The sequence below is a fragment of the Seriola lalandi genome, unplaced genomic scaffold, assembly GCF_002814215.2.
Source record: "Seriola lalandi dorsalis isolate HSWRI2012SDOR001 ecotype SW California unplaced genomic scaffold, Sedor1 jcf7180002054472, whole genome shotgun sequence".
NCBI classification, from domain to species: domain Eukaryota; kingdom Metazoa; phylum Chordata; class Actinopteri; order Carangiformes; family Carangidae; genus Seriola; species Seriola lalandi.
This window is the reverse complement of record NW_019525025.1, coordinates 249,696-273,634: the sequence shown is the minus strand read 5'-3', so window position 1 is coordinate 273,634 and position 23,939 is coordinate 249,696. Positions and strand designations below refer to the sequence as shown.

General features: G+C 41.3%; 2 protein-coding genes across 6 annotated transcripts; one reads left to right on the top strand and one right to left on the bottom strand.

The window, feature by feature from the left end:
- On the top strand, positions 1 to 13,157 carry LOC111659057 (uncharacterized). Of its 4 annotated transcripts, none has more exons than XM_087175513.1 (26): positions 1 to 47; positions 1,015 to 1,079; positions 1,221 to 1,292; positions 4,620 to 4,655; positions 4,969 to 5,016; positions 5,831 to 5,944; positions 6,520 to 6,585; positions 6,778 to 6,807; positions 6,930 to 7,013; positions 7,415 to 7,462; positions 8,667 to 8,711; positions 9,569 to 9,604; positions 9,811 to 9,882; positions 9,982 to 10,107; positions 10,200 to 10,250; positions 10,427 to 10,453; positions 10,608 to 10,646; positions 10,744 to 10,791; positions 10,932 to 10,973; positions 11,067 to 11,099; positions 11,187 to 11,249; positions 11,407 to 11,472; positions 11,564 to 11,599; positions 11,752 to 11,787; positions 12,205 to 12,249; positions 12,776 to 13,157. In XM_087175513.1, the coding sequence occupies exons 1-26, from the start codon at positions 37 to 39 to the stop codon at positions 12,808 to 12,810; spliced, it is 1,374 nt and encodes a 457-aa protein (XP_087031639.1). In that variant the 5' UTR covers positions 1 to 36; the 3' UTR covers positions 12,811 to 13,157. The 4 variants fall into 4 exon arrangements, with proteins under 4 accessions (XP_087031639.1, XP_087031638.1, XP_087031637.1 ...); XM_087175512.1 differs by having other exon boundaries at positions 7,415 to 7,474; positions 10,935 to 10,973; XM_087175511.1 differs by having other exon boundaries at positions 7,415 to 7,474.
- A 1,327-nt stretch (positions 13,158 to 14,484) lies between these two features.
- On the bottom strand, positions 14,485 to 23,137 carry hsf1 (heat shock transcription factor 1). 2 transcript variants are annotated; one of them, XM_023411895.2, is made up of 15 exons: positions 22,702 to 23,137; positions 21,832 to 21,940; positions 21,474 to 21,610; positions 20,791 to 20,915; positions 19,551 to 19,626; positions 19,369 to 19,430; positions 19,077 to 19,155; positions 18,856 to 18,974; positions 18,588 to 18,772; positions 18,349 to 18,487; positions 17,256 to 17,327; positions 15,986 to 16,091; positions 15,813 to 15,866; positions 15,509 to 15,566; positions 14,485 to 15,377 (listed from the first exon to the last, which is right to left on the bottom strand). In XM_023411895.2, the coding sequence occupies exons 1-15, from the start codon at positions 22,825 to 22,827 to the stop codon at positions 15,190 to 15,192; spliced, it is 1,635 nt and encodes a 544-aa protein (XP_023267663.1). In that variant the 5' UTR covers positions 22,828 to 23,137; the 3' UTR covers positions 14,485 to 15,189. The 2 variants fall into 2 exon arrangements, with proteins under 2 accessions (XP_023267663.1, XP_023267664.1); XM_023411896.2 differs by lacking the exon at positions 17,256 to 17,327.
- Between the last annotated feature and the right edge of the window lie 802 nt (positions 23,138 to 23,939).

The following is a 23,939-nucleotide window of genomic DNA, read 5'->3' as shown; positions in this document are numbered from 1 at the left end:
TTCTCTTTAGTTTAACAGGAGAACTCAGACAGCAGCATGCTGCCACCGTGAGTACTACTACTACTACTATTACTACTACTTGTACTGCTAATACTACTATTAACTATACTACAAATACTGCTCTTACTACTAATTATACTGCTAATACTTCTATTACTACTAAGTATACTGCTTATACTGCTGTTACTAGGGTTACTGCTACTACATTATTATTACTATTGCAGGTTATACTGTGTTGTATGTGAATGTTTTCAGAATTTAATGATATAATACTTTGTACGGTTGTAGTAATGTAACAGTACTGTAATACTCTGTACTGCTATAGTAATATAACAGTACTGTACTATGTTTTAAGTATCAGTGGTACTGCAGTAGTACATCAGTGGTACTGCAATAGTACCACAGTAGTACAGTAGTACTGTAGTAGTGCTGTAGTATTATATTATATAAATATGATATAATTCTATATAATTCTGAGGTGTCTGTTGTTGTGACTTTGTGTTTCATCCTGATTGGCTGCACATTTTGATTGACAGTTTGTTCGTCCAGTCAGTGTTCAGCTTCATTTTCATACATTAGTACTGTTGTCAGCTCAATCCTTGTATCTCCAGAATGTCAACAGCTGTGTTTGACCACTGGAGATATGAGGTTTTACTCTTTTGTTGGCTGATCAGAACTAATTCATATTGATTATATTGACTGGTATTGATTAGTATTGACTAATATTTGCATCCCCTGTAACTGATTGGTGTTGTTCATTGTTGACTGCTGCTGATCTGTGCTGACCGGTATTGATAAATACTATTATTGACTGTCATTCTGTTGTATTGATGGTTTTGGCTGGTACTGATAGTCATTGATGAGGATTGATTTATACTGACTGTTACTAATTAGCAGTATTTCTTGGTATATAAGGAACTGACCATTGGGGACTGATGTACAGCATTTCAGTAGTGGTAGTTATTGATCAGTATTGATCGGAATTGATTACTGAAGTAATCTCTATCACATCAGAAACCTGTTGATAGTGTGGATGGTCGTCTTTCTGGCAACAACTGTCTCTACGGCTCCTGTGGAAGGTAAGAATACACACACATATACAGTATATATTACAATATATATATATAGACACAACTGCCACACACATGAATTGAATGGGAAAGCGTTGATTTTCTTTACATTTTATAATTTAATTTCACTTTATTTTTTATGCTTTCCAGAGAAGGAGAGGGAGGAGGTGGAGGTGGAGGCCACAGAGGAGGGGGAGGGGGAGCTGTCAGAGGAGGAAGAGGGTAGGCCTGTGTGTGTGAGAAACTGGCTTTTATTTTGAAAAGGCAGCTTCCTGTCAGTGTCTATACATTCAAGTATAAATTCCGAATGAGTGCTTCTACTCTTGACAAATAAAACTAAATCAATGAAAACTTGCTTTCACATTAATCAATGTGGTCCATTGATTTATTGATTGCTAGAACTGATTTGAAAACACAAACTCAACTTGACTTGACTTAATCTGTTGTGACTCATCTTGATTCAACTCTACTTGACCCAACTTGTCTCAACCTTACAGGACTCGACTCGACTTGTGCCCAACCTGGCGACACAGACGAAATTCTGTATCAGGCAGTTTAGTTTGGAGAGATTGGGGTTTCACCTATCAAAAAGTGATCCAATCACAAACTGAGTTATTGAATAAAATGTGACAGGACACACCCATCACGAGCACCTTAGAAACATTAGAATTAGGAATACGAAATGTGTTTATTTGGAAGCTGTTTGATCAGGTCATGTGATGAAGGTTGTTGGCATCTGTGGCTTATATGATTTAGTCATTCACATCACTCTGAAACCATGGTGATTAGTGATCAGTAATTAGCTCTAATTTTCTCATATCACTGCTATGCATATGACACCCAACTATATCCGTCATTCACGCCAGACAACCCCACGGTCTCTGCGCAGAACTCGGCCCGTCTCTCTGACATATCCACATGGATGAAGGAACTTCACCTCCAACTAAACCTCTCCAAGACTGAACTCCGAGTCACCCCGCCCAACCAGTCTCTCCATCATGAAATCAGTATCAAAATTGCCTCTTCATCTCTTACCCCAATCAAGGTCACAAGAAATCTGGGTGTCATGTTTGATGACCAGCTGTCCTTCTATGACTATGTTGCATCTGTCCCCTGGTCCAACATCAGAAAAAACAAAACGGTCCTGACTCAGTACATCACCCAGCTCTTGGTCCAGACCATGGTTATCTCTCACTACTACTACTGCAATGTCCTTCTAGCAGGCCTCCCTTCATGCACAGTGAAACCCTTAAAGATGGGCCAAAATGCAGCAGCCCGTCTGGTCTTTGATCAGCCTACAAGGGCACATGTCACTCCGTCACTTGTTGACCTACACTGGCTACCCATGGCCACCCAAATCAAATTCATGTCACTAATGCTGCCTTCAGAGGGAAATCTGGGTCTGCACCATCAACTTCAACTCAATCATACATCCTTATGCTCCTTCTCAGCCACTGTGTTCCTCCAAGGAATGTTGTCGGGCTCTGCCATCCCTGAACACTAGAGTTCTGGTCTGTGGTTCCCCGATGGTAGAACAGGCTACCAAATGCTATCAGAGAAGAGGCATCTTTCTGTATCTTCAAGAACATCTTGAAAACTCATCTCTTCAGAGAGCACCTCCTCTCCTAGCACCTCTAACACCCTAACATGTCTAACTAGTACTTAGTATGAACTTTCGGTTCCTCCTTACCTGATCTCCTTCCACTTATTCAATAGATGTAGTACTTAGCACTTACACCAAGGTCTCCCTCTGCACTGAAGCTTTAGTTATTGACCTTTGAGTTAAGATTAGACTACAGACAGCTGTGGACACCATGGACACCTAGTTGTTTTCATTTATACTCTGGTGGACGGCCTCTTTACGTGTGCAATAGATCAACATCTATGAATTCTGTGCATGTGCACCACAAATCAGAACAAAATTACGACATCCATGCAATAGAAGAATAGATGCTTTGCCTGCTGTTCCTCTTCTGTCTAAGATTAATCCTTGGTGGGCTCCTCACAGCCTCTGTTCAAATTCAGTGTCCATGTTTGTTTTCCAGCTCATGCGTCATCCGCACCAGAGCCTCATGTGCACCCTTCAATGAAGAAAAATCTGAAAATCAGTGAACTGTAGCTGGTGTGTCTGAGTCAGCTCAGTATAGCTTTTATGTTTGTGTCATACAATTAAAAAATTAATCTTTGTGATGAATGAATCTAAATCAATCTCATATGTAAATATTTGCCATGAGAAACAAGTTAAATAGTCCATCAAAAAATATATTTACAAAGGTAAAGATACACTTCCATCAGAGAATCTGTCCCTGTCGAGTTGATGCTTCATACTGTTGTTTCATATATAAAGTTTTCAGTTGGGTGGAAAAACTTTCTGTACTTTCTCCATAAATGTTTGGCCACACTGAGAGTAGCACATAAAATACATGATGGTCATTTCTTTGCAGTATTTGATCCATGAGTCTTTCCTGTTGGAAAGATGTGTTTCAGCACCTGATCAAGTGCTGATTCCTCGTCTGTCCTTATTAGTAATTTTTGACTGTCATGGTACAGGAGCATCTGAATGATCTTTTCTTTTGCAAGGTGAATCCATTTTCATTTCCTCATGACCAAACAGCCGAGCAAGAGCGAGAGTACTTACAGGCCTGACACAGGTAGATGACATCCCACATAGACTAGAGTGCATATATATATAGTTAAAATAGTTATTTTAACAACCCTGGTTTATATACAAATACAAACACCATGGCAGTGAGCCTTGTTCATCCTCATGATCCATAAACACATGCTGATGGCAGCTGATGCTACTCAGCTACCACAGGAGTGTGGCTGTGTTTTTATCCATTCTGATGAACGTAGCTGCTGCCTCATTCAGTTATGAAGAATAATGAACTGAATTATCAACATTATCATGGATCTGGGTGAAAAATCCAAAAAGTATGTTTTAGTATTAGTTTAATAAATGTTTGACAACCGTGAACACAGCAGTTTTATAGTAAATCACATTTCATATAAATTGCACATTTTCATATCATAATTATTGTTGATATTTACAAACACGTGTGTATTTATTGGTGCAATGTGACATAAGGACACATTGACACAACAACATGTAGCTACAACAACAGACAAAGCAGAGCTGATGGAGGAACTCATGCGAATGTGACAGTGGGATGTATGGGATCAGAAGAGGGAGGAAGAGGAAGAAATGAAACAGAAATAAAGCAAAATGCTTTTTTCAGTTTGACTCTGTTTTGTCTTTGAGTTGTTAAAAGTCAGAAACGTAATAACGTCACTGAACTTCGATGTTCTCGTCTGGTATTCAACAAAAAGGAAGAAAAATAACAAAAACAAAGAGGTCAGGAAAGAACGACTGATGACCGAGTGTAAGACGAAGAAGAGAAAATAGAGATGACACCGTTCAGGGAGAAAAGAGTCAACAGGTCTGACCCAGAAGAAGAGAGAGTTTAATCTGAGACCTGTGATCTTAAAACATGTTGTAAAAAACTTCTTAATTAGAGAAATAAATGTTGGATGTTTTTTTCTTTCCAGATGATGATGACTCCAAGAGTCAGGATAAGATTGAGGGTGAGAGGATAAAACACACTGTGACCTTTAACCTTACAATATAAACCTGCATAAACACAAAGACATGAAAAGCTGAGAGACTGTAAATGACTGAGGTGATGACAGATCTGTGTCGCTGTCATCTGATGGAAACTCATCATCAATTGGAGCCAAATAAAACCAGTTTGTTTGTAACAACAAGAGAAGAGTCATCATCAGATGTTAACGACACTGATGGAAACAGAAGCTTTATTCATGCTGAACACTTGGTACCTGTCGTCCCCGCCATCCTCCTCTCCCACCACCTTCACCCCTGTCCTCCCCCCTCTTACAGGCATTCCTGGTGGGCAGCAGACCACCACGGCGGCAGCCGGAGGTTCAGGTGAGTTGATCCTGATCAAGTTTTTCCCTTCTGAACAGTGTGTTTGTTCCTGTTTGGTCTCAGGTTTAATCCAGATTAACTGGCTGGTATTTAGACCAGGATTAACCTGATCCAGTCAGATCCACATGATGCTGCAGGTCTCAGGTTACTGCAGGAGGTCAGGGTTAGTGCCACAGCACCACCTGCTGAAACTGAAGACACAGAAAAGACAGACGATTAAAAATCTAAATGTGCAGAAAAGGGCAAAATACACCAGTGATAAAAAGTCAGGTGAACATATTTATATCAGTCTAGAAAACAACATTATTATTCATTTATCATGTCACACTGAAAATTCATTTGAATTTCTAATGGCTGCAATATTAATAACTTTACTTAAGAACCTTTCACCTGTCACAGTCTTCACAGGTCCCCAACACCTGAGGTCCTTCCCACACAGGTCCTCAGGGAGATTCTGATATTCATTTTGAGGACATTTGCTGTTTTTTATTTTTGGTTTATTGTTTATCGATTTTGCACAGACAGAACCTGAACAGACTGAATGATTTGGATGAGAAATAATCTGCAGTTTGTTCTTGTACAATGTTTGACAACCAGTGACTGGTCGCAGTCCATCTGCATGGTTACAGTAAAACTGACAACAAACACTTCACCTCACTAACCTCACAGCATCTCAGTGTGAACACTGCAGGAGAGGTGAATAACATTATTGGTAAAATATGAAATAATGCATTGAATCATCTAGATCATTCTAATAAATCCAGTTAATCTACTGTAAATAAATGTAGTTTAATTTGTTTATGTTCATTTTCAGTTTCGAGGGGTCAGACAGCAGGAGGAGGGAGAGGTGATGGAACAGCAGGAGGAGGGAGAGGTGATGGAACAGCAGGAGGAGGGAGAGGTGATGGAACAGCAGAAAGCTCTGCAGGTAAATGAGAAGAATAAGTCTGATAACAGGGTTTATTAAAAACAAACAGATTAGGGGCGTCAAGTGGCGTAGTGGGTTGAGCAGGCGCCCCATATGTAGAGGCTACAGTCCTCGCTGCAGTCGGCCCCAGTTCGAGTCCCGCATCGGAGGGCCCTTTACTGCATGTCATTCCCCCTCTCTCTGCCTCCCCATTTCCTGTCTCTCTCTACTGTGCTATCAAATAAAGGCATAAAAAGCCCCCCCCCCAAAAAAAAACAGATTATGGTCATGTATTCAGTTCAATATTTATGTTATCAATATGTTTTAACTAATCCCATAGAAAATAATCAATTAATCAATCATCACAACCAAGAGATAATCATCAATCACTATATTTTAACTAATCAATAGTCATAACTGGCAGATAATCACCAATCAATCAATCAAGCAATAAATAACTTAAAAAACAGTACTTTACTTTGTTATACTACTTAGTACTATATACACAGTACTTTACTGTATTTTGTTCCTGTTAGTTTTCTATTGTTCTCCTGTTTACAGAACAACAGTAAGTTCTCCTCCTGTTCTCCTGCCAGGTTCTGCAGGTTCTGCAGCAGCACCAGAACTCTCTGGTGTATCTGCAGGTCACACTGAAGCTGCAGGTAAACAGGTTATATTAAATATAAGATAATAACGTGAAGTCTAGGGTAACGTGACGTAAGGTAACGTGACGTGGGTGTGTTGCTCAGGTGATAACGAAAGCATGAATGAATACTGAATGATGTTATTGATGTTTGAATTTATCAGTCAATCCCCAAATTAGTTTGTCAGATATGAAACGTTTATGTCTGCAGGTTCTGACGGAGTTGACTCTGAGTCCAATGGTAAATATCTGTAAAATCATTGTCAATACATCCTGATCAATAACTTACTAAACTCACACTAAAAACACACACACTAAAGAATTAAATCAAAGAATGACCGATTATTGTGATGTGTGTTTCAGGTAATGGACAGAAGCTGCTTAATGGAGGAGGAGGAGGAGGAGGAGGAGGAGGAGGAGGAGAAGACAGAGCTGACAGTCAGACAGGTGAGCTGTAGGGGGCGGGGCTACAGGAAGAGATGGACAAGTGAGACAGGCTGTGAACTGAATGTAGATGTTTTTAAAACGTAAAGAAAAGTCCCATGTCCTCTCTGTTTGCCTGTCTCTCGCTCTCTGTTTACCTGTCCTTCTATTTACCTGTCCGTCTCTCTGTTTATCTGTCTGTCTTTCTGTTTACCTGTCTGTCCCTCTGTTTACCTGTCTGTCCCTCTGTTTACCTGTCTGTCCCTCTGTTTATCTGTCTTTCTCTCTGTCTACCAGTCTGTCTCTCTCTGTCATCTGTCTCTCTCGTTTACCTGTATCTCTCTCTGTTTACCTGTCCTTCTGTTTACCTGCCTGTCTCTCTGTATATCTGTCTGTCTTGATGTTTACCTGTGTATCTCTTTCAGGTGTGTTGGGGTCATTTGGGGTCGGAGTTTCTCACCTGGATTATACAGGTGAGTGTCCAGGTGAGGTCTGTCTGCTATCATCTCTTTTTCATCAGATCTGATTATTGAATATTGGTTATTGATCTTTCCCAAACATTAACTATACTGCACAGAAAGGTTCTGGTGTCTGAAGGATCCTGATCAGCTGTCACCATGAAGGAGCAGTGGTGCTCCTCCTCCTGGAGCTCTGAGGTCCCCCACTGTCTCTCAGACAGACAGTTTCAGCTGCTTGGACCTTTGTAGTTGATCATAACTGATTTTCATTTTTACTGGGTGGCGTTGTCAGCACCAATCCCCGGCCTCTTACCTGGAGGACTGGTGTGCTGTCTGTCATCAGGCCCCTCACCTGAGATCAGTTCAGCCTGGGTGAACTTGCTGGGAGCTGAAACACAGATGTCAGGGTTTATGAGACACACAAGCTTCTACACAACAACAGGAGGGAACATCAGCTCAGGGTGAGTTTTACCAACTACACAATACCTGGTCCAAGCAGCACAACCTCAACACAAAGGTCCATCTTTACTACGTCAGGTCTGTCGTCATGTAGACCTCTGACAGCAGCAAACCAAAGCCAACATGACAAAGATCTGTTCTTATCTAACAATATATCAACCTTGGAGATCAAACATTAAGAGCATCATCAGTGAGATGACGATGATAAGACTGTGACGGCTGATCCCAAAGACTGAGCTGAGACGGACTGTGACCTGGAGCAGAACGAGTCAAGATTTGGAATCTCAATCGCTGAGTCACTAGTCGAAGACACGGTCCACAGCCGAGGACTGAGATAGAGATCCATAGCTTCACCTTCCGGATCAGTTCCCTCTGAAGCACCACTGTCTGATAGAGTCCACATCACTGCTGACTGCACCAGTCCACCTCTTGATCTCACCTCTATCTGACCCTCACTGGTGAACCAGACCCTGAGATACTCGAACTCCTTCACCTTGGGCAGTGACTCCCTCCCAACCTGCAGGGAACAATCCACTGGTTTCCAGTACAGAGAGTACGCAGGACTCTCATCCCTCTCACTGGAGGTCCCGGTCTGATTAAACTAAGAGAACCACGGAGATACAATCCTGAGGTCACCCTATCGACACACCTCGACTGCAACGAGCCGATGCCACAATAATCAGTCGTCGGGTTGTTTACAGCGTTGTCTGTTTTCAACATGTCCACTCATCTGTGTGCTCTGCTTCTTCTTCTCCTCCAGGAATCATCGACCCATCCACTCATGACTTCCTGCTTGGCCTTATGGGTAAGTTTACCTGACAACAGACAGAGTTTAAATCTGATGGTTTTCTACCTGTCAGGTGATCCTCGGGTGTTTCAGCTCATGTTGATGAAAATTTACAGTTTGAAAACTGCAAAATTTCCTTTAAACTATCATCAGCAGGTAGAGGAGTCAGCATACAACAGGTTAAAACCAGGTGTGTGAGCTGATGGCTCAGGTGTATCAGTCAGTGATAATGTAAAAGATCAACACCTGGACAACCTTTTGTTACTGTAGAAACTTCAAATGATAAACAAATAAAAAAAGTCAACTAACTAACTAAGAGACAACACAACTTGATTTCCACAAACTCTCACACATACTGTTAATGATGTGAAGTGTTTTATTTCTAACCTGTTTTTAACTAAGTAATGTTTATTCTTTATTTGAATTAAAATGAAACACTCTTAGAGTAAAACTAAAAGTTTAAAAGTGTCAGATCACAACAGTAACAACATGTTTCTGATCTGACTTGTGGTCTCATGTGTGTTCAGGTGGACGTGATCCATTCAGTCCAGATTTTCACATCAACATCCCTGGTCTGATCTTCCACGGCTGTCTAAACATGTATCTGTCACTTAATATGGAGGTTAAATAACTTCATACAGGAAGGACACAGGATGAGGTGTTTAAAGATGACTGACAGCTCTGTCCTCCAATCAGACATCAACATGAGCTGTGATGTCTACACCTGAATGAATGCTCATTGATCAGGGCTTCTGATTTAAAAAGGAAAAGAAATCAAGATTGTTGAAATATACAACAAACCACTGCAGGTGTGACCGGTGCAGGTATGATCAGCACTGGTGTGATAAGCAGAGCTTTGTCCTTTGTTCTGACAGGTCACATGACTCCACCCACTCAGCTGGACTCCACAGGTGTGTTTTTTCTTCAGGATCCAAACTCTCCAAGTTCAGATTCCCAATTGCAGGAGTCTTGGTGTACTCTGTACTGAGAAAGGCTTCTTCTTCTTCTTCTTCTTCTTCTTCTTCTTCTTCTTCTGTCAGTTTTAAGAAGATAAGCTGTGTCATTGATCAGCTGTATTATTGATCAATTGATTGGCCTGTTTTTGTCTGTGTGTCAGTGATCAGTTCAGGTGTGACAGCAGCCCCATCTGCAGAGCAGAACAGCGGCTCCAGCCTTGACTCACCTGCAGGTATTGACCTTGCCCCCACAGGTGTCAGCTGATCAGGGATCAGGTTTGTTTCTGTAAGACTCTGTACAACTCACCTGTTCTGGTGTCATCCTGTTGAAGATCGTGTTCATCAAGCTGACATCAGCATCGACCAATCAGGACTAGACCACACCGCTATGAGCTCAGGACCTGATCAATCACTGTCCAGCTCTGTCTCAGGCTCCTCCCACTCTGCAGTCCAGGAAGGTTGGTGCACAAAAGACTTTTTCTCTGAAAAACCAGAAAGACTTTTATTCTGATACCTGAAGTTTGTTGCTTACCCTGTTTTTCTTTGTCAGCTGCAGCAGCTTCATCTTCATCACACAGTGAAGCTCACAGAGGACAAACAGGTAAACTCACCTGCACAGGTACACATGATTCATGTGTTGATGGTTCATATGTCAGACACCTGAGAGTCAGAGTTGAAAACAAGAGGTAGAAATGTCTATACCACACACACACACACACACACACACACGAGGCGCTTCAGTTAATGTTTATTTTTATTTTATATATTTCCTCACAGATGGAGGTGACTCACCTGATACTAATGGTAGGAGTCTGTTTGACATCTGAGAATTATAGATACTTAATGATGTTTAATGATTCATGTGGGACTTTAATAATTTGTATTTGTGATGTTTGAACCACGCTGGACAGTTGTGTGGCATTTCAGCTGTGAGTCACTGACAACTTGTGTTTTTCAGGAAATGGTCGACAGACTCAGCTGACAGACACAAACGCAGGTAAATTCTAGTTCTTCTCTGACGCTATATTCACCTCCGTCGGTCTGAACCAGCTGATCTCAGGTCAGATATGTAGCTCAGTCTCTTGTCTCTGCAGTGACCGACCGACCAGTTCCCTTCAATGACCTCCAGACTGATCTCACTGGTACAGTCTGATAATTGATCTACTGGATCATTATTGATAAACTGTTGATTGATTAGATTTTTGTCAGGGACAAACTGGTCTGATTAACTTATTCAACAATTAGTGACCTAATTAGTGTTAATGCCTAATGATGATGTCAGCAGGTGGAGCACAGTCAGTGACCAGTCACATCGACCTCACAGGTGAGAGGAACTGATTAAGTCAATAAATCAATACACCAATTAACAGTTTTGATCACTGACAGAAACCTGACTCTGTGTTCTGATTGGTTCCAGCTTCAGGTCTTGGACTGGGACATGATGTCACAGGTAAGAGTTACTATGACAACCAACAGTAAGAGTTTGTTTTGCCTGCAAATTCACCTTTGGGGACTCACTTCCTGTCATGTGTTGCAGAATCGTCCCCTCTCGTCCTCCACACAGAGACTGTAAATGGCTTCACGCACACACTGAACTCAGGTATACTTGTCTGTTTACCTGTGTGACACACATCTGTCTGTCTGTTTATCTGCCTGACACACACCTGCCTTTTTATCTGTTTGACACACACCTTTTATCTGTGGGGACAAACCTCCCGTCTGTCAATCATCCTGTTGTTTTTGGGGGGGGTTTTAAGTTTCAGGTGTGTACTCCCACACAGACCTGGTTACCATGGCAACCGACTCCACAGGGACAAACACAGGTGAACTCCACTTTTGACATGGCCAAGAGTGAGTGATGCTGTAGAAAGGTTAAAGGTCAGACATGTTCAACATGTTTTTGTGTGTTTGTAGTGACAGCCGATCCAACAAGAAGTTCAACTGACTCCAGTAAGTTACTTTTATTTAAACAGAAGAAGAAGTTCAGGTCAAGTGTATCATGTCTTCATCTACTGTAGAATTGTGTGGTAGTGTGAGTGTGTGTGTGTGTGTGTGTGTGTGTGTGTGTGTGTGAATATACTTTATGTGTGTGTTTGTTTCAGGTCGTCCAGCTGTGACAGATCACACACAGGCAGCTGGTAAGTTTTACAGATGTTCAATGTTTAACATGAGAAACCAGTCTACAAACCATTCTGAAACCAGTCTAAAAAAACATTCTGACACCAGTCTAAAAACACCCCACAAACCATTCTTAAACTAGTCAAAAACCCAGTCTGAAACCAGTCAACAAACCAGTTAACAACCCAGTCTGAAACCAGTCTACTAACCAGAAAATCAATTTCCAGTTTCAGGTCAAACCATTTTAAAGGTCTCTGTATTAGGTTTCAGTTTGAATCCAGTGTGTGTTGTTCTTGTTAAAGGTTCTGGTTGGAGTTAACTGCTCTGATTAAGGGTTAGGATGAACTAGTCCAGTTTATGATTGTTCATATCTTACCTGAGATCAGGTGCTGAAGGCTTGTTCTTTCTCTTTTCTTGGCTCTGCTTGTTCTCTGCAGGTTCAGTCACTGAACAGTACAACCCATCTGGTCAGGGTCCTGAAGGTTCGTAACAATACGCACTGACCTCTGACCCTCTATATGAACTCTGAATCTCTAAACCTGATCCCCTTTCAGTCAGTCCCTGCTGGCACCAGGCTAGCACCTGCTTCATGCAGACTGTGATGACTGGCTGTTCTCTGGAGAACCTGTCTGAAGGCTGCTCAACTGTTTATTTATGACTTTTTTCACTTGTTGCATGAACCACAGTAAAACCACAGTAAAACGTGCAGATCATAAAGGTCTGGGCTCCTTCCAGACCTGCACCCTGTAATGTGAAAACTCCAGTCACAGTGTGTAACCACTGGAAATCTAATTGATTATTATTTATTGAAAACAGCAGCAGTGCCCTCTGTTGGGGATTAAAACAACAGAGACTAGATGGATAGGTCAACCTAGATTAATAGACAGATCAATACCCAAAGTATCAACACTATTGATACTTAAGGTCTGTTATGAAGTGTTATTTGAGTATCAATAACATCAAAGTTATTCATCTCTTTCAAACAATTCGCTCTGTTTTCTGTCTCAGGTGCAGAAAATGTGGAACTGGAGGATACCTGCTGACTTCCACATCAAACCGCGAGTTCGATTCCTGCGCTACAGATTCCAGTGTACTGACCAAACAGCGTGGCCCAGGAAATATGACCCATCCCGCTAGCTGTAGGCTCCGCCCTATGAGCAGCAGTGGCTCATTGGTGTTTTTTAAATATTTAAAATGTGGAGTTTGTTTATAGACATTTATTTTGTTTTAGAATAGAATAAAAATAAAGTTTCAGCCAAATCTCGACTGGTGGGTGATTCTGTTTTGACCTGAGGGCATCATGCAGGATGTAACTGCAGGATTTTCACTGTCTTGATTGTAAAATGTGGTTTTAAACTTATACAATAAATGTTTTTGTCTATTTTGAACATCCAATTGAGAATTTGTCTTCATTCCACACTGATCGTCATCAAGATGTCACTGATCAGTTCTTTGTCAATAATATTATTATTATGGCATCATCATCACTGACATCAGGTGTGTGATGTTGAACTGAAGTTTTTCATACTTCATACTATCTGGTCTTTGACCCTGTCTTTATCTCACACAATCCTCTGCTATGAGCAGATGAGGGGGAACTCAGACAGACCAAACATATGGCTTTAACCTATTTAAGTTGGTTGATAAAAAAAACAAATGCAAACACATTAATGACAGAGGATTTTATACTGAAGGGCAGCGCCCTGATTATACAGCAGCTGATAAAACGTTCAGTAGGACCTAAGGACTCATTTTCATATCATTAAAGAAAGAAAATAAAACTAGTTTGTGCTTTGTTAAAACTAGTTTTAAGAGATGAAGTATTGTACACATGAAACTGACTTAATGACACATTATGTTAAAGTACTCGACAGCTTTCAGATGAATTCAGGTTGTAGGTCAGTGGAACCAATCCTCCATCAGTGTGGTGTTTTTAAAGGACATGGCTGGTGCAAGATTTCTGAGGTTTATGTTAATGTTTTAGATATTAAAAAATCTGAGAATGATATATCAGCTGATTAATTGACTTCAGACAACTGATAACATAAACAAACATCTTTCTCTTCAACGAATTTTTTAACAATGATGTCCAAGGCAGGACATTTTACACTGTAAAAATAAACTTGTAATACGCAGGCACTGATTCAAAGCATTTGTTTTGCTTTTCAGCTTCTTGTCATTCATCAGCCGAAATGTTACTGATACTGATTCATGTGCAATAAGACAATATCAGCCGATACTTTGACCCAGTAGATCTGTGCACTGTAATTTGTGTTACACTCTGTGTGTATTAACTATATTCTGTGCTACATTGTTTTCTGTTACACTGTATCTGTGTGTCACTGTATTCTGTTATGCAGTATCTGTTACACTGTATGTGTTTGTGACATTGTATTCTGTGTTATACTGTATTGTGTTACACTGTATGTGGGTTACAGTCTGTGTTAACACTGTATTGTTACACTGTATCAATATTACACTGTATTGTTACACTGTATTATGTGTTACACTGTATCTGTGTGTGTTACACTGTAATCTCTGTGTGTTACAGTGTAGCAACAACAGTTCATCTTCAGGTAATCTTCAGTTTACTGAGTTGATATTTGCTGAATAATGAAGTAGATCCACTGTTTCTAAAGGGTTCAGATTTGATAAAACGTTACTGAAGCCATCTCTGAGATGAATGTTCGTGTAACAAAAAACACTGAGTGTTATAATGACACACTGATAAACAAACTGTATTTAATGTGGATCAATAACATATCATGGCTGATACCTTATCTGATCAAGCAGAGCTCAGACTGATCCGACAGATCAGACCAATGCATCTCTGTCTGGTTCCATGTTGTCTCCATGGTAACGGAGGTGATGTGGGGGGCACTTCTCATTCATAATAAACTTTTCCAAAAATATGTCTCTTCATTATATCTATATTTTACACATGAAAACAAAGACAACCATGAACTCTGACTTCAACATGCAGAACATGAGAACACTTGGGTCACATTATCCTGCCTTACCTGTCCATGTGTGTCATCACATCTGTACTGTGACATCATCTACATTGACTTCAGAGCTTTGTCTGATTGGACCGGCAGGTACAGATGCGACCCTTGCTCTGTAAGTTGTTTTTTTTTGGTGTTTTTTTGTTTTTTTTTACAGCGATCGTCAAACAAATGATTTAATTAAAGCAGCAAAGAACCAAAAGCTAAAATAAAAGAGTAGAAGAAGAAAAGGACACAGATATATAAAGGGGTTAATATCGATCAATAACATCTGCATACTAAAAACATGACCTTTGACCTACTGATTGATCTACAGCTGATCGATTGATTTCATCATTGTCTATTGCTGATGCCGAGTCATTGCTCAGACTGTCCTGTTGCTATGGTTATTGATGAGTCATCACATTCTTGATGATGTCAGAGGTCAGAGTCCAGTTGGGCGTGGCTCAGCAGGGCAGCGGCCGGGTCATCAGTGGGCGGGTCAGGTGTGAAGTAAGGCTCCGCCTCCAGCTCCAGCAGGGACGGCAGGTCAGTCCCACCCTCTCCCAAACTGAGTGGTTCAGACATCAAGACAGGTGTGGTGGTGTACTGCACCAGCTGCTTCCCTGGACCAATCAGAGTAGCACCATGACAGAGGGTCACAAGAAACGTGTGTGTGTTTGTGTGTGTGTGTGTGTGTGTGTGTGTGTGTGTGTGTGTGTGTGTGTGTGTGTTTGTTTGTTTGTTTGTTTGTTACCTGTGTCCTTGGTGTTGCTGCTTTCATCACTTCCTTTAAGAGCTCCTTCAGACAGCAGCTAAGAGGAAACAGTGACATTGCAGTCAGACAGCTGGGACATCATCAACAAACAAACAGGTTTTTGTCAAAAACACAAACCTGTGTGCACCTCTACACATCTGTATGTACATGTACATGCACCTGTACATGTTTAATGGGTCAACAAATGACTGACTGAACAACTGCATATATTTTGAGAATGGCTGAGACAGGAAGTGCAGAAACAGATTAAAAACAAAATAAGAGTCTGTATAATTGAACTCACAGTGTCCAAACTGTCGAGGTCAAAGTCTCCAGAAGAACAGGGCGAACTGAAATACTAAACATGAATACACACATGTATATTTAGCACAATCATATATTGTTTTGTTCATATAGAGTTAACATGTTAACATACTGTTAACACGTTCATGTAACGACCGTCTCTCTCTGACTGACCTCGAAGAGTGGGGAGGTGTCGAAGGTGAAGGTTTGTGTGTTCAGGATGTTTTGCAGGTTTTCTAGACTGTTGTCCACACTGTCAACATGGTCAGACAGCTCAGACCTGAAGCAGACAGACAGGAGAGAGAGACATGAGAGAGAAACGGAAGAGACAGACAGGCGAGATAGATGAGAGAAACAGACAGCAGAGACAAACAGGATAGAGAGACAGACAGACAGACAGGAGAGAGAGACAGACAGACAGCCAGGATAGAGTCAGGAGGGAGAGAGAGATGAGAGAGAGACAGTCAGGAAAGAGAGACAAACAGGGGATACACATGATGTGAAGTTGGTTCATTCCTCTGTAGTTTTTCTATATTTTCTTCTTGTCAACAAACCAACAGTGTTAAGGCTCCTACAGACTGAGAAATAAGCTTACAAGTTTATTGTAGGTGAGACTCTGCGACATGGATGTAACACACTTGGGTACAACATGGAGGTTGATGTATGCAGATTGTACGATGATTAAAACCTGAATTGTAGGTTACTAAAAGCTATAAAAAATTAATGTCATCAGCATTCTCCTACATTTCTGACACTGTCAGAAATTTGTTCCAGGCAATCTTTGGTCAAGACTGGGACAACAGCGTGATGTAGGACCAGGTTTTATAGCTATGACCAAAGATATCACCAATGTCATCTTTCATCTGGAACATCCCAATATCACACAAGGTATACCTGCCTTTAGTCTGTTTCTGAACACTTTCTGACTTCCTGTCTATGGCTCTCAGCTCATAACACATTGGCACCTGACATGTAAATCATTTAATTTTTAACCTAGACTTGTACGCAGGTATACTTGGGTACGAACACATGACACATCTCTGAGCTGAAGGCATCCCGGTGCGAGCAGATCAAGAATCTGAGAGTTTGGCCATTTTGGAACAATTTGGATATAAATCTATAAAATCAGCAGATATAGTTATATGTAGTATAGTATATATAGTTAAAAAGTTATAGAAAAAAGGCTCCTTAATTTACTAAAAGGGCTTCACATTGTAATTTTTATATAACGCTATTGATTTAACGGGGACTGTTTTCAGCGGTGAATGAATCCACATTTGATCAGGCTCTGGATACGCACAACAAACTTTTTAGTGGGATTCATTCAGTGTTAGTTTGAGTCTGCACATGATGACAAGAAGGAAAATACAGAATATCACCAAGATTACACTTCAAAACAGACTAATATTTAAAATGTTAATCATTTATAGATTTAATCATTCACTTGTCAGCTTGTGTTGATACGAAGCGCCAAACATCAGGTGAAGGTTCACCTGCAGAGGGAGGGGGGCGGGGTCTGAGAGAAGCACAGGGGATTTAATGACACATCTGACCTTCAAAAGGACTGAAAGCCTACAATAAAGGTACAAATTCAATGACACTAATACACTATAGCAAATACGATAACAAAGGGGAGAGACCAGGTCAGAGAAGGGGGGGTGGGGGTCAGTCGGTCGGTCACTTAGTTAATTAGTTTAGTCAATCAGTCAGTCTTTGCAGCAGTGTGGGTGATGTGTGTGAGTTTGGGTCGGTTAGAGACAGACAGCACGTTAAAGAAAGAGGTGGAGCAGTAGAGCAGAATGGGTAGAGCCATAGGAGGAGGTGGTGGTGACATAAAGTCCTTTCAGTTTCCTGATTACTGATAGTCTTTGATGACACCTTTTTTGAATATCCTTTGTGTGCTGGTTGAAGCTGAGTTTACTGTCTGGTCTGAGTCTGCATTATTTGAAGCTGTTCTGTTTTTGATGAGGATGGGGGTGACACTTATTACAGCTTATTACTAATTCCTTTGTTTTGAATAGTGTGGTGGCATTCTCGAACCAGTGTGGGGCGCTGTAGGATTGTGGTTTGTGACGTTCCTGTTTGCACAGAGGGAGTAAACAGATAATGCTATAGTCAAGTCTGAGTCTGTGGTGGGTATAAACAGGCATGAAATCCGTCGACAATGCTACCATAGATACTTTCCCTTCTGCTGGGAAGTATGTCCACATACTGTTGAAATGATAGCAGAACACTGTCCAGTTTGCAGCTGTTATAATACCCCAAGATAAACAACATAACTCTGGGGTACTTAGCCAACATAGCATTAGCATCCTCAGTTACAGGGCAGTTGTTTGGACATGTGGTTGGGCAGTTGTTGGGGCAGGTGTTGGGACACGTGTTAGGATAGATGTTGGGACAGTTTTGGAGAAAGCTGTTGGAGGTGTTCGGGAGGCTTTTGGGACAGGTGTTGGGGCAGTTATTAGCTGTCGCAGTAAACATCAGGTAGCACCAGTACCTGCAGCCACCCCGACTGATGTGAAGTGTAACAGACTTACCTGTCGATACAGGCGATGGTCTGACATTTCTGCTGAGATATGCTGGGGTTGGAATTTGGGGTGGGATTGGAGGCAGGTGACTGGCTGGTTGGGGCAGGTGGGAGGGGCCCAGTGGAGGTAGGGCTCATCACAACAATGGCTATAGTAGAGACAGAGAGACAAACAGCTCAAACTGTTATTAGACCGGAAATCGAACTACCAGCCTCCACATGTAACACTACAAAGCTGTCAGCTGTTACCTGGTGTAGGGTTGGCGGTGGAGGTGTTGGGAGTTGGCTGCGTCTCGTTGTCCTGTAGGATGGAATTGATGAAAGTGGTGGGGGAGAGGGGCGTGTCTACAGGTGTAGTCCCACCCTCCAGAACGGGACATACCTCCACCTCAGGACTGGACGGCTCCTCTTTGACATTAACTGATTCGCTTTCTCTGGAGGTAAACACAGTGAAACCAGTATTAGTGAATGCTGACAGACAAATCACTTAATGACTACAGATCTGATTTGTCCTCACCCTGTGTCCGTCCAATCACTGACCACATCCTCTGAAGTGGGCGTGGTCACCTCTGTTATGTCAGAGATGATTGGTCCAGAGGTTACTGGGGACTCAGCTGAGAACAGACTGGCTGCAGCCTAAAGAAGAACCGTAAGACTGACTGGATCAATATCCTCTGATCTGAATCAAAAATTGACTGATGTGAAAAAAACTCAAGTGTACAAGTGACATCACTTTACCTGCATATGCTCCAATGAGAACTGACGACTGTATTTAGGCATGGAGTGGGCGGAGCTGGAGTCATTCAGCATCAGAGGACTGGAGAGAGAGATATGTTCACTATGAACTGAACACTTTAAATGAGCTGATAAGTATTTCATTCAAAGTCTCATTCCACTGAGGAAGGAAGTGGTACTTCAAAATAAAAATTCACTACATTTCAAACTAAAGTTGACTCTCTGACAGTTGGAAAGTGTGTAGTTTTTGCAGTGTTTTTTGTAGTATTTGTAGTATTATTAGTAGTAAACTTGCATCTTCCTCTTGACTCCCAGGATCCTGTTGGTTTGGACGAGAGACACCAGAAACTGAATCAACTGCAGAGAGAAAGAGTTATTATTAGCTCAGATAGAAGCTAAGCTAACATGCTAATGGGTGATATAGCTCTCTCGTCTGTGTACTCTGTCGTCTTAGTGTACTGAAATATGGAGTAGTACCTTGTTGACGACTTTCTGCTGTTGAACGTGTTTCTGTCTCAGACTGGCCACCTCCCTCCACAGAGCCTCATTCTCACTGCAACACAGATAAATAGATACATACACATATACACAGATATAAAGTATACACAGATACGCTCGTTGAGCACTTTATAAGGAACACCATACTAACACTGTGCAGGGCCTCCCTTCACTCTGACTTTAGCTTTAGCTTTGTGACATGGAGCATTATCCTACTGGAAGTAGCCATTAGAAGATTGTAAACTGTGGCCATAAGGGGATGACTATGGTCAGCAGCAATATTCAGATAGTCTGTGGTATTCAAACCATTATTGATTGTTATTAAGGCCCAAAGTGAGTCAAGAAAACATTCCCCACACCATTACACCACCAGCCTGGACTGTTGACACAAGGCAGGTTAGGTCCATGGACTCTAACTCTGACCGTACCATCTGCTGCCTCAGCAGAAATCCAGATCCATCGGACCAGGTACGTTTTCCCCAGTTCAACTGTGCAGTGCTGATGATTCTGTGTCCACTGCAGCCTCAGGTTTCTGTTCTTGACTAAATGTTGTTCATTCTGAAGCTTTTCTGCTCACCAACAGTTGTAAAGAGTGGTTATCTGAGTGACCGTAGCCTTTCTTTCAGCTCCAACCAGTCTGTCAATTCTCATCAACAAGGTGTTTCCTCTACAGAGCTGCTGCTCACTGGATAGTTTTGTTGTTTGCTCCATTCTGAGTAAAAACTCTAGAAACTGTTGTTTGTGAAAATCCAGGAGATCAGCAGTTTCAGAAACAGTCAAACCAGCCATCTGAAACTAACAATCATGTCACGCTCAAAATCACTGAGATCACATTTTTCCTCATTAACTGAAGCTCCTCATCTGGACCTGCACAAGTTTATAAACTGCTGCTACATGACTGCGTGATTGGATGATTGCATCTATAGGCAGGCAAACAGGTGTTCCTAAGAAAGTGCTCAGGGGGTGTATACATACACAGGTATATGGACATATGCAGGTGGAATATATACAGGGGTTAATATTGAGGGGATCTACTGTCTGCTGGATTAAAGGGGATTTGGTTCTCGTTTATGGTGTTGAGAGTCTGGTCTTTTAGTGGAATCAGTGGTTTCCTATTTCATTTTTGTGAGAATGTAACCTTTACATTTGGATCTTGAGTTTTTATAAATGAAGCCCCTGATCAGGTCTTCAACAGGTCTTGACCTGGTTCTGGTCTTACTGTTTCATGGCAATGATCCTGGAGTCAATGGTCTCCTGTTTTCCCTTCATCAGCTGGACATCATTGAGGATTTTGTTCACTTCATCTGTAGAGATCTTGACTTCTTCCTGACGCACAGAGGACACCTGAACCAGTGACAGAGAGATGGTCATCATGGAGACCGGGGCAGACTGATGTACACCATTTGTACAGGTGTGTATCGGCTCCAGGTATATACATTAATGATTTGATGTGCATACAAGTGTATCTGCAGGTATGTTCTTCCATGAATTACTATATAATAACATATAGAAGCATTTTAGCATTTTAGCTGCAAAGTATTTCGTAACAATAAATGAACTGAATAACACAGCTCCATTGCCCTCGACCCAGGTCAGGTCAGTGAGCCCAGTGCCTGCACACAGCAGCTCTAACGCACACCCTGAATGACAGGTACACAGAAAGGGCCAGTAAAGAGACGGACAGAGGCCGTCAAAACTTCATGAAGGTTTTGACAGTGAATCAATGCACTAGCTGCAGTTCTAGAATTGAATAAGATTTCATTTGAAAGTAGAAAAAAATATGTAAAATGAATATGTGGTGGTAAATGTTGATATAGTATTGTGCTGCCACAAATAAATCAATGTATGGAAAACACTGACAAGTGTATACAGGTGTGTACAGGGGTATATACAGATGCATACGTTGGTGACTTTGCGTTTGATGTTCTCCAGCAGGTGTTCTTGTCCTCTGATAAAGAACGGATGTTGGAACTCTGTGTCATCTCTCTCTGGTTTCAACAAACCGCCCTGCTCAATGTGCACCACCTTACGGAAGCCATCTGTACAGAAATCCATTCACAAAACAACAAATTTAATGTCATCATACAAACAGACAGCAGTCAGCTGTGTTTCATTACAGCTCCTCACTGAAAGTGCCTCATTCTGACTGTTATAGCTCCAAACCAGAACTTTCTTCATGTGTTTAAAAAGCTGATCACTGTGATGTAAAGATAAAACCTGATATGATATATAATCTGTCAGTGATGCTGTTTATACTCACACATGTTGAGCTGTCTGATGAAGCTGGCCATGTTGTTGTGTTTGAAGAATTTTGGTAGAACTTCTTTAGAGAACCGACCCTGATCAAACACATGGAAACTGGTTCCACTCTAAAACAGAACACACAGATAATCATCAGTATTAACAATGAAAACACATGAAGACACCAGAGTCTTCAGCAGGACTTTGATCTTCCTCATAAACCAGGATCAGTCTGTTCCAGTTTATCCAGCTGAGTCTGGTTTGGTTAAACTATTACTACTGTAATTACTACTATTACTATTATTACTACTGTGGACACTACTGTTATTATTGTTATTGTTATTACTACTGTTATTTTTGCTCTCATTATTGCTACTGTTATAACTGCTGTTACAGTTTTTACTATAGGTGTTAATACAACTGGTATTGTTATTACTACTGTTACTATTATTATTATAACCATTACTGTTAATACAACTGTTACTGTTACTAGTGTTATTGTTGTGTGTGTGTGTGGGGGGGGGGGGGGGGGGGGGGGGTAGATCTTCTTTTAGCTGCTCTAAAAGAAACTGTGACGTTATACTGTCAGAAAATCAGTTCAGCTGTTCAGCACTGACACAAACCAACAGGTGATGGACTCCTAGTGGACCGGGGAAGATTAAACTGGTCTGATCTAATTCAGGTGAGCAGGTTGTTTTCCCTCTGCTGATGATCTCATTATCTCTTATCTGCTGTTAGCATGTTAGCTCGGGTGATGAACGTCACCTGACAGGCTAACAGCTAACATCTATTTACCCTGTCTCTCTGAATAAAGTGGAGCTCTTCTCCTTGTCCTCTGCCGGCTAACTGTTAAACGTTAGCTCCCTGCTACAGTAAAATAAGTGAGTACCGGGCTCCAGCAGATAAGCGGGTCGGTGTCCGGATCCTCCACCAGGGTCCACAGTTTAGTGAGGAAGGCCGGGACGTTCCCTCCGCTGATAACCGCCCCTCCTCCACCTCCTGTTGGATACTCCATCAGAGAAATAAAATCGACCGCACTCCGGTTTATAAATCTGAAACACCGCAACTAATCTGAGCTAACGATGCTAAGCATTAGCATGCTGTTAGCACCATCCAACGCTCAAACCAACGAACAAACCGCGACACTGATCCGGAATGAGGTTTGACCCGGATCACAGGGGCCTCGGTTCCGCTGCTGGACTCTGTCGGTCTGTAACGGTCCACAGAAGGTTTATTAACGTCTATTTAAGTGAAAATCCCACGGTGGAAAATTAAAACAACCCACAACCCAACAACTGCGTAGCGAGTAACCCGACGCCACCTAATGACGTCGCAAACGTAACGTGGACGTTTGGTCGCGTTGTGACGTACGTGATTCTAGAAAGGGGAACATCGAAATCGACAGCATCTATAGTATCTGATGTTGTACCTGCATCGAAAGTTGCAGCAACGTGTCTGATGAGCAGACTATGTTTGAGACAGGTGTTTTGATAAAATCTTTAAATCAATATAAAGGACAATAAATGTAACTTTTTTAAATTTATGTTATGATACATTTCCCTATAATACTGGCACAGAGACAACTGTATTTATTTTACTGAATACATTCATGTTACATTCTTGCAGAATGATGTTGAAAATGTTTTCCATATGTTATGTGGGACTAAGAATAATTTACAGAAAAGATAGATCTGGACAGAATCAATAAATGGTAAGTTTAATATCCATAAATTCAAATGGTCTGAAAGGAAACCCGCAGTATCCAGTTCAAGCGTGAAATGAAACTGTACTTTGAAACAGTCAAAGGACTGACAAATCAGAGAGCCATTAGGACTATGGTCATCTACACTGCCTTAAAACCTATTTTTAATTTAAACATGTATGTAGCCTTTTATTATCCTTGTTCTTCTTTTTGTTTCTAATTGTATTCGTCCTGTTTTTTGTATCCTTGGATAAAAGAGGTTTGAAAGCATTAACTTTTTGTCAGGTTCTTTTGGGGTAGGCACTGATTTCAAAGCACAGTTTCTCTCCACACAGATGTTGTTTGAAACAACTGTAATAGCAAGTAATTATTTTATGATACATGGTTTAACAATGGTGTTATTGTAATGATTTAACAACACACAA